A 15,198-nucleotide genomic window follows, 5' to 3' on the forward strand; every position below is an offset into this window, starting at 1 on the left:
AATGCCTTCTTGTTGGACAATGTTCCACTGTTTGCCTGCTTTTTCCATTAAGATACCTCCAGATTACTTAAAGATGGTTTTCCTTTAAGGCAAGGTCTATACTTCCTAGATACTTTATATATTTGGTCAAAATTCAAGTACATTCCTTCCTCCCTACGTCATTCCTTACCAAGAATGAGGACTGTACTGTATCCAAGATTCTTCAATCAATTCTCTTTTAACTACAGGGTATATGTATTTCTTCAAAATTTACTCATATCAGATGTTCTAATTTCTTTCTTATCACTTTTTGTATTTGCTTAAATTTACTGTTTGATGTTTTATAATTGGGGCATAAAACTTGATTTCATGCAACTCAAAATTAGCTTTCCAACAAGGCCTCACAAATGAAGTCTAATTAACTTAATTTACAAAAGCTCTGTTGTTATCAGCATGTACCCACATTCCAGAATGATACATGCCATTGTTCCATGTGTTTGCTCTTCCAATTCTTTTAGATTAGAGTCCTGCAAAGGTTACCTATAAACTTCTGCAAAGGCACATACATGAATAGCCATAGTGAAGTGACCTGAGCATTCATGAAAAACTCAACCATCTCACAAAATTGAATGTGAGAAATATACACAGGCATTCTAGAAAATAATGGTCTTTAGCAGAACAGTATAATTCACTTTTCTCCATGCAGTCTTTTTTTTTTTTTTTTTTAAGAAGCCTAGAAGACTAAACTAAATGACCAGCGGTTCAAAGGTAAGGACAGAGAAGCCATATTTTGACCACAAATTGTCCCTTCTGACCTCAATGGCAAGTGACAGTTCAGACCTATTATGCTAAAATCTCCGCAGGAATCAAGTCACTCTGAGAACTAAGAACATTGCCAAGTATCTTCTCATTTTCAGTCCAATGAACTTACTGTATTAGTCTCCTCCAAATTTAACCATTATACCTTCTGCATTAAATCTGATTTTTTAAAAAAGTTATTTACATGAATGTATCTATTTTCTGTAGGCACAGATGATTTTCTATATAGACCAATATTGCATATAACACCTGTTGTCTCTGTTATCAGTTGCTGCAAATTCTTGTTTGAAAGTGCAACATTTCACTCTTTATTAGTCTCTTCCAGAGTATTTAAAAATCTTAAGAAATATTTGACCTAAGACTAACTGGGACATCAGAGACCTACAACAACTGTTTTATACTGGGACTATTCTGCCCCTGTGATATATAGATACTATTGAAAAGCAGTGGAGTTTCCAGAATTCCTTTTTGCTGAAGAAAATAAAACTATTTCTAACACTTTTATGAACCCTTGCTGCAGATTTAACAGGATTCTAAAGAGGACATATTTTTTTCCACAGTGGTGATGAGTGAATGGTAGCATATACAAAATCTCCTCTGGGAGGGCCACAAACTCCAAAAAACCCCCCAACAAAACAGAACTAAAAAATAAAATTGAAGGATAGACTTTCTTAAAATGCATCTGGAACATCAGGCAGTTCATCTGTCACTGCTGACGCGGCTCCACTAAGATCTGAGGACCTAAGGTGCCTGACAGAGGCCATGAGGATACCTCCTGTAGGTATCTCATGCATGTGACTACAACAGAAAGAAAGTGTAGAGAGAGAAAGTACTGGATCAACAATCACCACAAGCAAGGGCATGGTATTATTGGGGTCTAAGTTTACAATACCTCTGCCAGAGCTCCTAAGAGAATTCCTCCATTCTCGTTGGTAGTATACGTACTTTTAAATAACGCCAGGAAACACCAAAATAATACTTACAGCTATTTTATTTGCAATCAGCAACACTGAGTTTTGAAATACCTTGAAATACCAAAAGCAGAATAGCAAAGACCCCAGGACCAGTAGAAAGCTCTTGAGAAAATGTGGTTGGGGACATTAGTGGCACTGGAAAGAACTAAGTAGCCATTTTAGATGGAAACTATCACAAAGAAAGTGGGTTTTGGGGAAGATTGTAAAGAAAAGTTGGATGATCATTAATTTTTAAATGATGACAGAGGCTTGTGCGTGGTGGCTTTGTAAAAAAAAAAAAGCATTAAAACTTAAGCTTAAAATTGAATATGCAATAATACTAGGAATTTCGTAAGAAAAATAGGCTCAAAGCTAACAGTTAATATGAATTATCAGTGTCCTTTATGTGCAAATGTACTAGATAAGTATAGTCATAAAACAAGTTGACCCTTTGGTTCCAATTGAGAAATTATTCCAAGTAGACCTTGTAGATCTACTCAAACAGCATTCAAATGCCCTCTCAGAGCTTTTTTTCCACCAGAACATTTTGTTGTTGTTTTTTGGTATGATTTTGACCCAATGTTTACTGTCTGTAGTCACCATCTGGCCCCAAACCCTGTTACAATTTAAGTTATTTCTGCTGAACCAGTTTCAAAGGGCTATGAGTAAGAAGATGCACAAAACTGCCATCCCTTCTGATCTCCTGATCTCTCTTAAGGGAATATCACATCTTCTCAGGTAACTGAATACAGGAATGCATCTGAGTAATCTCAGATGGAAGGCAACAAGAAACCTTTCATCTGCTTGTCTATGTCCTAAATCTTTTTGCTTTTTTTCCTCTCTTTTTATTTAAAGTGTTAACTAGTATTTGTTTATAATTAGCTATGAATGTGCTTTCCAGTAACTTTCAAGTGGAGCCAGTTTTGGGTTTTGTTTTTTCGTTTGTGTTTTGTTTTTTTTTTTACAGATACAATGCCTTTCCAATGAGTCATTAGAGCTACGTTGCTATAGTTTTGAGAATTTCTGTTTACACTGAACAAAGATCCAAGTACATTTGGATGGCTTATTATCAGGTACATTCATGCTAAGAAAGCTTTGCAAGAGAATAAGCAAGATTTCTTCTGGGAATCCTAGCAAGAGTCTTACACCCTGCTGCATTTCCTACGACAAATACATAGAAGGTGGTGAACATGAAGAATACATATTCCCTCTCCCCCATTTTCTAAGATTTTCATACATACATGAAAAAGAATGTTTAAATACTTCATTCAGACCCCAGTTTCTGGAAGATAACTGGGGATAGAGCATCTAATATGCTGGATATTTTCCTAATTATGTTGTTCCAGTTTTTTCAACACCTATGATAAGTTAACAAACATTTATATTGATTACAACCAATTGCACTTCACAATGACTTTACTCTCTCACACAACAGGAATAACTCAAAAGATGTACCAGCCCCATAGATTATGATCAAGATCTATGGAACCACAGCTTAAACTCTCAGTGAATATGTGAGCACTGAAAGTTGATCTTTGTTGAAAGTTAAAAAAAAATCTAAACTTAGCAACAACAGACTCTATAAAAGGAGACTGACTTTTCAAATTAATAACTATATTAATTAATAACAACAACAACAACAAAAACCTCAGCACAAGTCCTATCCACCCCTCATTCATGCTGTGTTTCAAGATGTGAACTCTCCACATTTTGCTATTTCTGTCCTCTTTTAATCCATACCAGGCAGCAGTCTGGTAAGAAGATAGGTTATTTGCCACCCTTTGAAAGATGACATCTGATGTCAGCTGAGGGAGAACTGGGACCCAGATTCAAAGGAAAATCCCTCTGTTATACTTAGTTATGTGCATTTAGTGACTACTCACTATAATGCTGTCATATGTCACATTCATGGAAGTAAAATACATAGTATTTCATGTGCAGCTTTGAGCTACTCACCCCATGGTGCCCTGCTACTGATTCTAAAACCTTACACTGCTCAAAGGTCTCGGTCAGGTCAGGCTAGGCACTAAACAGGCATGCAGCTAGCTAGCACACCAAGGACTAAATATATGTTATTAGGTACATTAAAGATACTGCAAGAGATTTCAGGCCTGATTTAAAAGGAAGGCTATTCAGCTGTGAGCCTGGACTCTGCAGTGCTGAAGAATGTGTCATGCCATAATGGGGGAGCTAAGTGCTCTTACTTAAGCTTTAATGTCCTCCTCTCATTTTTCCTTCTCCATCCCAACTATGTGGTAAAATCAACGTTATCTGAACATATTTTGGATTTTACTGGAGAAGAGATTTAAAATGCAAATTAATTTCCTCCCCCTCCACTATCCACGAGGGTTTTGGTAATTTCAGCAATCTGCTGCATTTATACAGAATATTTTGGGGTGGATGACCTGTATCATGCTATTGTGACACTCATGCATTGATCTATTCTGAAGTGATGCCGAAATACCTTTTTTACTCTACCACACCTGTGCTGCCTGCTGTCCTTGTATTGATGCCTACGAAAACAATTAAATGAGGTCCTGTGCCAAAGGCACAAACAGCTGCCAGCCCCAGTCTAAACGTTTGGCCTTTCATGGACTTTGAGGAAAGGTGAGGCTAATTCAGTGAAGGCTGTTTAGTACTGCAAATACAACACAATCTGAATTAGGATTATTATGTAATAATGCACACCAGTGGAGGTGCTGACATCCGAGGTAGGGACAAGTTTATACAAAACTGACGTTAAACTATTTATTAGCATTAAGATGTCAGTGTGAGATTAAAAAAAATACTTTCAGCACTCAAAGAACAAGTTTTAAAAGCTCTTTCAGTCATCCAACAAAAAGAATACTAACATAAAAATGTAAACATTCATGGGATTAAATTAAGTGTGAATTCCTGCATCTTTTGTTCTAGTGACTTTACATTGCTCACTCTTCATATCCCTCCAATATTTTCTTCTAAAATAATGGATTTTTAAAAAATCATACTAGATTTTTATAATAATAATATTTAAACTTAATATCTCCACATAAATCTACCAGTATCCAACTCCTTAATGTTCTGTGCATATTTAAAAAAAAAAACAGAAACAAAACCATTTATTTGTATATATTCCTAATGGTGTTTTAGTCATTTTTTCTCAAATTATTTTTAGAGAAATTATGAAGTAGTGCTATGTTCTCCCTTATATTAATCAAATTATAAAAGCAACATTTAAAGAAACAAGAATCTGAAAAATCAATCATTCTGGGTTAGAAAGTGCCAGAATTAAGATTACCCTAGCAGCATTCATTTCGCAATCTTCTACAGTACTTCTGGAGCCAGAAACTGAACCCAGCCATCCAAGATTCAGTCTGATGCTTTAGTCTCATTCACAATCCATCATTTGATGATGCACAGCCTTTTGCTGCTTGACCTAAAAGAACAAGTCATGGCCAACTCTCTGGTTGCAGCTACAGTGATAAATACAACACTCTTTGTGATTTATATGTTCATTTACTAATGGTTTAGAAACTGGATTCCTGAATGCTCTTCCTGGCAACGAGGGAGATTGTTACAGACAGCTGACCCGAGAGGACAATTTAGCATCTTTATTCTTATTCTGCAAGATCTTGAGGATGTGGCTAGAATTTGAGTCTAGAGGAGAGTCTGTATTCTTGGGTCCACCAGAATGAAACCAGGGGCCGGCATTCACTAACAAAAGCAGAACTGTAGAATTTTGCAAAATAAAACTAGAAGGAACCAAAGGTTGAACGGTTACCTTATACTCCCAAGCTTACAATCATACTGGAATTATTCCCAATGTTTTTAGATGAACTAGCTAAACATCAGAAAATTATGTTTTTACTTCTTCTACAAAAAATGCATTCTAGTTCTTATATTTCCTACACCATAATGCTTTTTTATTTTGAAGTCTAAAACTATATTATTTTAGTTCAGCTTCTGAATATGATATGGGGTGACTTGCTCAGATCTGAGGTCTGCAACATTTGCACAATTTATAGAATCTCAGTGGAAAAGCTGTGATTCCAATACAGGGCCTCTTCCCAGCTTCGAAACCAGACTCACTTTTCTGAGGGAGCCATGGTTGCTGCCTCCAATCATAAGTTTCCTGCCTTATCAGGCTGACAAGAATGCACAGCCTAGCTGGAGTCCCAACAGCAAACACCCAAAGACTGCTATTCACTGCAAGGTTAACCACAGTTAAAACCTGGGGACTTGAGACTCATTTGTGGTTCATGCACACACAATTCTTTCAACATGAGCTGCCTATCCTATCAAGTGGGGACAAGGTTAAAGGATTACTAACTGCTAATGAAATTCCTCTACAAATTGCATGATGATTAGTGTCCCCAGTATTTCCCCACTCTCCCGTGTGTCAGACACATTTCCTGCAGGAAAAGAAGTGATTTCTGAAGCTTTCTAAACTGGTGGATGTGACCTCTGATGTTTTTGTGTCCCTATCTATCCACAGCTACATACAGAACAAAGGAGATGAGGTTCCCAAATACTGTTTTCCTTTGCAATGTCTCTTATTCAAATTGTGGTAATTTGTGGGGAGTAACTCAAGGACAGAAAAGTTTCAGTGAATATATACCCTATATTGGGGAGATGCAAATAGTACTTTTCAAATTCCTACAGTTTCATCTGACTAGCTTTTCATTGGAAAAGGATGATTGTTCTACTAAATTTCACTTTTATGTTACTCAAATATTAGAAACCCTTAAAGAAACAGTTAGAAATAGGTAACAAAAAATATAATTTTAAAAAGTCTTGTATTTGCTGATAATTCTTCTCCAATCTTCCTTTTCAAAGTAGCTATTTTTTCCCCCCTTTTTAAACCTTGTAACTATGGAAAATTTCAGGAAAAATATATAAACATTCGTGAAAAATAAAAGAACCACTTTATATACTTTGTGATTGACGATTTGAGCATGCAGACCCAAAAAGAGGATAGAAAACATGGGAGAACAAAGAGAGTTGCCTTGGAGTTTTTGAGGCATATAGACCCTCAGAAATCAAATGCACAAGATAAAGCACGCTTGAAAATACCCACTAAACCATTGCAGGGAGGATAGGGAAGGTAGTTTGATCTTCTATTAAGTAGAATTATAATTTTAAGGATGATCCTGAAGTCCATCAGAAAGAGGACTGGCATCCTTGCACTAATTTGCATATTCTAAAGATTATGCAGGTTATTGAGCCTACTGACGGGGCTGGCAAGGCAAACACCAAACAGCCTCAATCACTAGCATTTTCATCTAAAATGTTATGACTCTGAACATATTCTTGCCTCTTCCCCTTCTTTATCTTTTGAATGAAATAATCTTTACAAGTCGGCTAGTAATATACAACTTTTTTTTTTTGTCTCTCATGAATCTAATAAAAGTGTTAACGTTAAAAAAAAGTCTTATTAATACATCCATAGTAACAATCAGCTAGACTAGTTACAGTAACTTAATTCAAAGTTACATAACTGTGCCAGACAGTAACTATTCTTATAAAGCAGTGCCTTTCTAACCCCTTGCCAAGGATATTTAATTTGATGTCCAAGTTTTCTTGCCTATGGCAAAACCATTTTCCATTTTAGCTGCTAGCAACAAGTATAAGTGAATATGCTGTAAATAACTAGCTACTTTGAACTTTTGGGTCCCATTATGCACACAAGTTATCTGCTCTGAAAAGGCATCATATAAACATGCCAAATTATTCAACCCTATGAAAAATGCTTTTCATCTGAATTATAAGTTAAAACTTTTTCTGACTTTAGAGAAACTGGAACTTGAAAAGATAAAAACTTAAAGCTTGATTTTTCTTTGCCCAGAGCATATGTTATATAAACACAAATCCCCAAAAGGTGCCAAGAATTGTCCCTCTGTTTTTCTAAATGATCATGTGTGCAGTCTAGCTGAAAAGACTCATCGATTATGTCTACATAAACAACAAAAGCCCTTAGAAAAAATATCTAGATCAAAAGCCTGTCAAACACTGAACAGGAAAGAGAAATCCTGCTTTAAACATGGCCTCTTTCAAGTCTGAATTCAATCCCATGAAGTAAAAACAAAGGATTTCATAATGAAAGGTATTTAAAATTACTTTATTTTTGGAACTTAACCAGGGTTTCTTTTTTCCTATATGTTAACCTTTGTCTTTCTTACATTGGGACAGAATTCTGTGAAACGTGCTTTACAGTTTTAAATAAATGTAGAAACTGTTTAGTCACAGTCCACTGTGTTCACAGTACGCATTTCCAATTATTTTCTTTAAAAGGTGACAATTATGTTCTTACTGACATTATGAGTTTCTCCTTCTGTCAACCACCCGACAATATCTGCTTTTAACATGGGAACACAGCAAAGTTCTTAGTCGATGAGATGCATTTCTTTTACTTTTTTTTTTCCCCCTCTCTCTTTTTCCTCACTTTCCTGAAATACAGACATAGTCAAGAAAGGAAATCGCATATCCTTGCAGAACCAGAACAGGTTACTATATAGCTTAGATATAATTATGCTGTAGAAGTCACAGTCAGAAATCATAAAGTAAGCTAAAAGTATAGTCAGATACTTCTAAAAGCATGCTTTCTAAAACAAGTGAAAGAAATTTAACAGATATACATCTGATGAAATATAATCCTAATGTTTGATTTCCTACTCTGTTATTAAGATTAATATGCAAATATATGGCATGATTTACAGTATACCATTAGCGATCCCTTTCAGACCAACTTGTGATTTGATTGTCCCCTATCTATATGTATAAATAATAACATAAGCCTAATGTAAAACACATACTACATGCTTAATCATGCCACTAATGTAACATTTATGTGTCATGTACCTAATCAGAATCCAGTTTTAAAGCAGTTCATACCTAGTATTGCTGAGGACAATGTCCTGTTTGCCAGATTTGGCTGACAGACATTTGTCTCAGAAAACATCAATTCACATTTGATGGTTCAAAACAGTGGGTTTACTCAATTTATCCACCGTAATTGAGAGTCCTATAGCGTGGATCAGCATATACTAGAACATATGCACTCCACTTCTTACAATATTAGCATAGATGGTCATGTTGGGTATTCTAACCAAGAAGAGATGTATATCCGACTGGCCTCTCAAACATAATGCACATTCAGTTAATGAGGATTTTTATACATGATAGCTCATTAGCACAGCTCTAGACTAACCATTTACCAGCAGCTCCATTGAATCAGCACTAGAAACTGACTTTTCACATACTTAGCTGTTCAGGAGATAGCAGGTCTCTCTTCTATTACAAAATGCAATATCAAAGCAGAAGGGGCAAAGTGGTCAAGGAAGTTCATCAGGCCACTCACCCGGATGCATTGAATTCTAATTTGTATCAAAAAGTGAACTGATAATACAGACTATACTCTGAAAGAGTAGTATTTCAAGAGATGATGTGATATACAGCTAGTCCAAAATTAAAGTTATCCATACCTCCTGTATCTTGGAAAAGAAAGGTTCTAGTACAGCACTGAAAGCATAGTCTATTCATTTTTAAAGTGTTTTCCTTCTAGCACTCAGGGTGCCAGTTCATCACGGATATTCTAATATATTTTCTCTTGCAGTGTTTTCCACTAATCACATCCAACTATTTAATATGTATTTGCCTTATATATCTGGAAAACTTTTAACTGCTTTTTCTATGCTTACTCCATGTTTTTGGCGCATACGAAAGAATTATCTCTTTGGAAAGAAGTTAATGAAACAGATCCAGCTTCAATAATTTTTCAAGGAACAAAGGTTGTAAAATTGTTTTCTACTGGAATGTTGAACTTATCAGAAGATCACGAACTCAAGCCAATAGCATTTGTCTTTGCTGTCATGCAAAAAGAGAGTGAGTCACCTACAGTACAACAGAATCATTTTGCAAATCTTTTAGAACTGTGTGGCATCTGATTAAACTAATCCACATCTCTATGATGCCAAAATAAACAGTCCCTTTCCCACAACGTATAAACATTGTTCCCATAACTTTCCTTTGAAATGTCATGAAAAGGTTAAGTGACGTTTCATTATTTACCTTGACTAATGAATTGCTCCATGCTGTCTTTGAAAGGCTGGAGGTGCTCTTCTAGTGATAGCTGATAAACTTTTGCTGCTTCTGTCTCACATGCTGAAATTGAAGTAACAGATTAGTTTAGGATGACACATCGTAGTACGGATCTGCATACTGTAATAAAAGACACACTTAAATTAAGGCATAGCCAGTGAAAGTGCTGGAATATGTGCCTCAAACACTCTACTTCAAGTACAAACACCGTGATAACATGTTCAGGAACAGTTATGTCCGATCAAATATTTTTGACCAAAATGTACAGATAACCTGTGGCCAGTGTGTTAGTTTAAATGAGTGTTAGCAAAAATTAATGAAAGTATTCTATTGTTTTGAAGGAGAAAGACAAATTTAAGGGGCTGAAATGTACAGGACCAAAATTAAAAACTCAGATCCTGGGCCATGTTGATATACCTTGCCCCGGGTGACAGTGGCTGAATCAACACAAAGTTCAGATGCAAAACCTGCACCAAATAATAGGAAGGACCTTAATTTAGTGAGTAAAGCCAGATGAGAGCTTGACACCTGATAAAGCCACAGATGTAGTGAAGTGCCTTGTATAGTTCAAAAGTAATAGTGTAAAATGTTTAAAGTGAAAGATTGTAAGAGTACAATTATCATGGCTTGAGCTCTACGAGAGACCTTGGAGAAGGACAGCTTGGTTCTTATTGCACTAGAGACCAGGAGAGAGAAGCTGGAGCCTGAAGCAGCCCTGGTTCAGATTATTCATTAGTGAAGTGGTACCATGGTGCTTCCACCCACTGTCCAAGGTAATTTAATTTGGGGCAACAGAACACCTGGCACTACTACTTCAGAAGAACATTAAACCCTGATTTCTATTATAGGGGAAATCTCTTTAGGCTGTGGTAAGTTCCCATCATTCAACAGAAACTAACCCTGCTTGATTCTGCCTCAAAATTTCCAGTCTGTGCACACATTCAAAAAATACATTTTCCTCGTTTACTCTCCAGCATTTCTTTCAGCAAAACAGCATTATTGCTATGTCTTTAAACACAGAAAACTGGTTAGACATTTAAAAAAAATATTTTGAAGCAGCAGAATGTACTATCATAATTATCTCCTTTAAATATAAATGATGCCTAGAATTGCATTAATCCAAATATCTACAGACAAGAATTTAGTCTGCTTCTGAAGACTGGAAATAACAGGTAGTAGCCTTACTACCATTAAATGCTCTAAAAATGTGGTTCTGTAATATTTGAAAGGGTTTCAGCAGGGAAAGAAGAAACAAAAAATCAATCAGTTGTCATCTTGTTCTTACTTCAGCAAGCATAAATTTATGATCTGGTAAATAATACCTGTCTCTAGTTTGCAGAAAGAAGCTAATGACATATCCAAAAGAGCATGGTAGAGCAATTAAAGATAACATATTTAAAGAGAAGGATCCAAAGGTTCATCAATTTTGGCAAATGCTGGTCAGCCACTACAGATCTGTACCTAGTCATTCAAGCTAGAGTGCCAAGAAGGTAAACATACATGATAGTAGTCACATCACTCTCTGTATTTTGCTGCTGTGTAGATTGATTCAACTTTACTGTACTACTCATCTGGTCTGTTATATCTGGGACAAATCTTTGGAGAATGAAACTTTACATCTCATAGACATTGGTTAATAATTTTTTCTCATAGTTGTGAAAATACCAAAGACAATTAGAGATACCAATTTTTAAAATGCATGTATACAGAGAAGCAGACTGACTCAAATAATCCGTGATCCACACAAGTGGAGTAAAGCCAAGGTGACAATAACAATTTCAATATATTTTTTATGCTTCGAGCAAAATAGAAATAAATACCTGCAGATTTTTAAGGGGGGGGGGACCCCACAAAAATATTTAATTAAATAGATGGCCCTGCTTATGAAGCAATATTAAAAAACATAAACCCGCCCCCAAATATAGTCACATGGACAAGCCTGTAATTTTTAAATAAATGTTAGTCAACACATCTGAAATAGGGGAGGGGCTCCAAATGACCATGAATTTTCTTACAGCATAGGAGATAAAAAACTGAAGAAGCTATGAACTATTCTGCAAAGGAAGACATTCTGATGTTGACATATAGAGTTTATTATTTTCTCCTATTGAGAAATATGTGGCAGAGTTGAAAGATGCTATAGAACCTAGCATAACATTTAACATCACCAAAATTCCCTACCTTTTTCCAGAATATGGATTACATATTCTTCACAGAAGTACAGCATTATACTCTCTTGAATTAATGTCTGCAGCTCACGAACTCTGTATCTCTCAGCTGATTTGAGAGAAGTATAGATCTTATGAAGATATATACCCACCAAAAATCTTAGCGTATACCCCTGCCAATAGCCTGAAGCAGTCCCTTTTCAAAGTCTACAAGGAAATGCAGGGAGATACTATCCTTCATATTCAGCTTGCTATGGAAAAGAAAAACATGTACTGTTTTCAGAATGAAGTGTCTGTTCTTTAAACATTCAGATACTGGAAGCTCTTCCACGGTTGATTTGTTTGTGCATGTATGTGGCATGGAGGAAAACAGAGTGCAGCTAATGATAGCTTTGCTTCTCCAGTTTTTGGCAGAGTTTTTTTTGTTTGTTTTCCCCCTCCTCCTGTTAAAAGGCTAAAATCAGTGATGTTCAGAAGAATAACAGTTCAGATGTATTTCTGACCCTATTCCTGAACTGCAAACAATGTCTAAGTAATTTAAAATCCAAAAGAAAACACAAGAAAAAAATCTTTTTTTCATGCTTTAGAGAAGCATATAGAACACACAGATATCAAATGTAGGATCCAACCTTTAAAAATAAGGCAAATTCTGTCATTATTTCCATACTAACATCTGTATTATGATGCTTAAAACAAACTAGTTCACTGGATGCTTTCTTCATTAAAGAATTAACAGGCTTGTAAGCTCTTCCTAAGTTTCATAGTTCTCCAGAGCATAAGGCTGGAATTATGGTGTCTCCTGTTGGATATAGCACTCATTCATCATGTTGTGTAATTTGTCACCAGAGTATAAAACCCCACTATTTGGATAGGATATTGTTATTCCTCACTGTAACTGAAGAAATTAAAGTGCTGATCATGTGAAAGGAACACAAAACACTAGCGAGTCACCAGTATTTCTGCCCAAGTGAAGGAATAAGAAGCTGTAAAAATGTTTGTGTCAGAAGAGTATTTAATAACTTCTAAGCAATGCGGAAGTGAAACATAAAAGTATGTGACAACACCAGTCTTCTATATTTGAATTTTTTTTCCTCAGATTCATACTCAAACAAATTTCCCTCCATGAAACAGCCCAGCTAAACATCCCAGATATCAAAGGAATAGGTTGGCAAAGGGGATCTGCTGTGACGAGTTTGTAAAAGTTTTGTCTGAAATAAAAGCTTGTCTCTTTTTTGATAACAGACTCAAAACTTGCTGTTATCATCCCTGTTCTCACAGGTTCAGTTATTCTCTCATCCTGGGAGATGTATAGACAACTGAAAAACTTAGACAAAGCTAGCATGTTCCTAAGCTCAGTTTACTTTAAACAGATTTAACAATTTCTTATAATGAAAGAACTGAAAGGTATTCAAGGCTCCACAAATGAGAGTCACATCGGCACTCACAAAGCAGTAGGTCGAAGCTTATCTCACAACATGGAATTGCCCAGGCAGGAATAAAGAAAGATAAAAACAACTTTGTATTGCTCTGCAGCAAGGTGAAGGCCTCAGTTCCCTCTAGTCATGAATACGCAGTCCTCATGCATTGATCTTATACCTTCCAAAGATCTCAAATCCTAAGCAGAATTTTGGGCAGAGAAAAATGGGCAGAGACACCTCTTCTCCATCCTTTTAAATCAGTTTTAACATATAAGCAATATCTCAACAATGGAAAAGACCAATAGCCATCTAATTTCATCTATTCTCTTACATCATATGCTGCAGAGGATTGTATGAGATCTGGAAATTAATATGAAAAATCTGCGCTCAAAACCAGTTTAGCAATTTAAAAAATATAGCTATTCCAGCTGTATCCAGTATCTCAAGACTCTCATATCACACTCTATTTATATGCTAACGTACAGTTAATTGACATTTTTAAAGCTACTGTGTTAGCTTGCTCATCCTATTTTTTTTATTAGTATTTTAGGTCAATATACTAAAACTATATAAAGTTTCACAATAGCCAATATTGATTAAGAGATATCTTTACAGAAAAGGAAGAGTCACAAAACATTCTGTGCCTTGCACTAAAACTTTCAGTATACAATTTTGGTAAGTGATCTAAAATGCACCCAATCTCATTATCAAAAACAGTTGCTTTACTATTTTAAAAAGAAAAACCTGTTTTCAAGGTTCAGAATATCTTTTTAATGCATGTCTTCCATCTAGTTCTGTTGGATACTAAGTTTTAGCCCTTGGAAGCACAAACCTCTTCTAATCCTAAAATATGTCTTTTTGAACAAAATGTGTGAGCAAATGATCAGCTGCTTCTCAGGCTTACTGTATTGTCTTTGGTCAGGATAATAACGGGCAGCATGATTTTTCTTTCAACACCCTCCAAACATAAAAACAAAAACAAAAAGCAAAAAGAAAACCCAAAACCACCACCACCACCACAAAACCCAACTCACCAGAAAACCCAATAAGAAAGCAAGCAGAACTGTGAATTATCTTGGACAAGTAATTAACAGCTCCATTAGCAGGCTGTTTGGGTTAACCACTTCTGATAACCTCATACTTATCTATAGAAGTCCTATAGTATATAGCTGGATTTTCAAGACTGTTTAAGGTACTTGAGAGCACAAGTTGCATTGAGGTTTGATAGACTATTTGTTTTTAAGTCTTTAAGGAAGTTTTGATATTATGTCCTTAATTTTCAGAGGTTCTGAGTACTCAGACTCCCACAGGAGACGCGCCTATGTCCTACTTGCCTGAAAAGCATATAACAGCATAACCACTGTTTCCACAACTTCCTCGGTGCTTTCTGCATTCCTTACAACTGCAACCTGTGACTTTAAGAGAAAGCTTAGACTCTACCTAAAGGAAACAACACTGGCCTCATCAAAAGACAAACTCTGATGAACTCGGCCACAAGTAGAGAAAGAGCTCTTAATTTTCTTTTATTTATTTTTTTTGGAATTGTAAAGACTTAGACTAAGAACTGCTGAGTCTTCAAGGGCTTCCATAGACAGCTCCTTGTTTGGAGTTTTAAGGACAGTAAAATATGACTCACAGGTTGACTGAAAGCCTGGCTTTAGTTTACATCTGTTTTAGGTTTAGGAGTCTGCATGCTGCATAGCTGCAGTAATTAACCCTTTCAGTGATAGCTGAACAAACAGCTAGAATTTGTGGATGCACAGCTGTTAATGAGTAGACAAAAGT

At 35.9% G+C, this 15,198-nt stretch overlaps 1 protein-coding gene across 1 annotated transcript in view; it reads right to left on the reverse strand.

The window, feature by feature from the left end:
- FMN2 (formin 2) overlaps window positions 1–15,198 on the reverse strand; it is a 159,550-nt gene that overhangs the window by 38,366 nt on the left and 105,986 nt on the right. Inside the window, exon 14 of the mRNA XM_075089405.1 lies at window positions 9,798–9,890. Within this exon, the coding sequence (XP_074945506.1) occupies window positions 9,798–9,890 (93 nt within the window). The remainder of the gene's footprint in view (window positions 1–9,797; window positions 9,891–15,198) is intronic.

This window comes from Phalacrocorax aristotelis, chromosome 3 (genome assembly GCF_949628215.1).
Source record: "Phalacrocorax aristotelis chromosome 3, bGulAri2.1, whole genome shotgun sequence".
Taxonomy (NCBI): domain Eukaryota; kingdom Metazoa; phylum Chordata; class Aves; order Suliformes; family Phalacrocoracidae; genus Phalacrocorax; species Phalacrocorax aristotelis.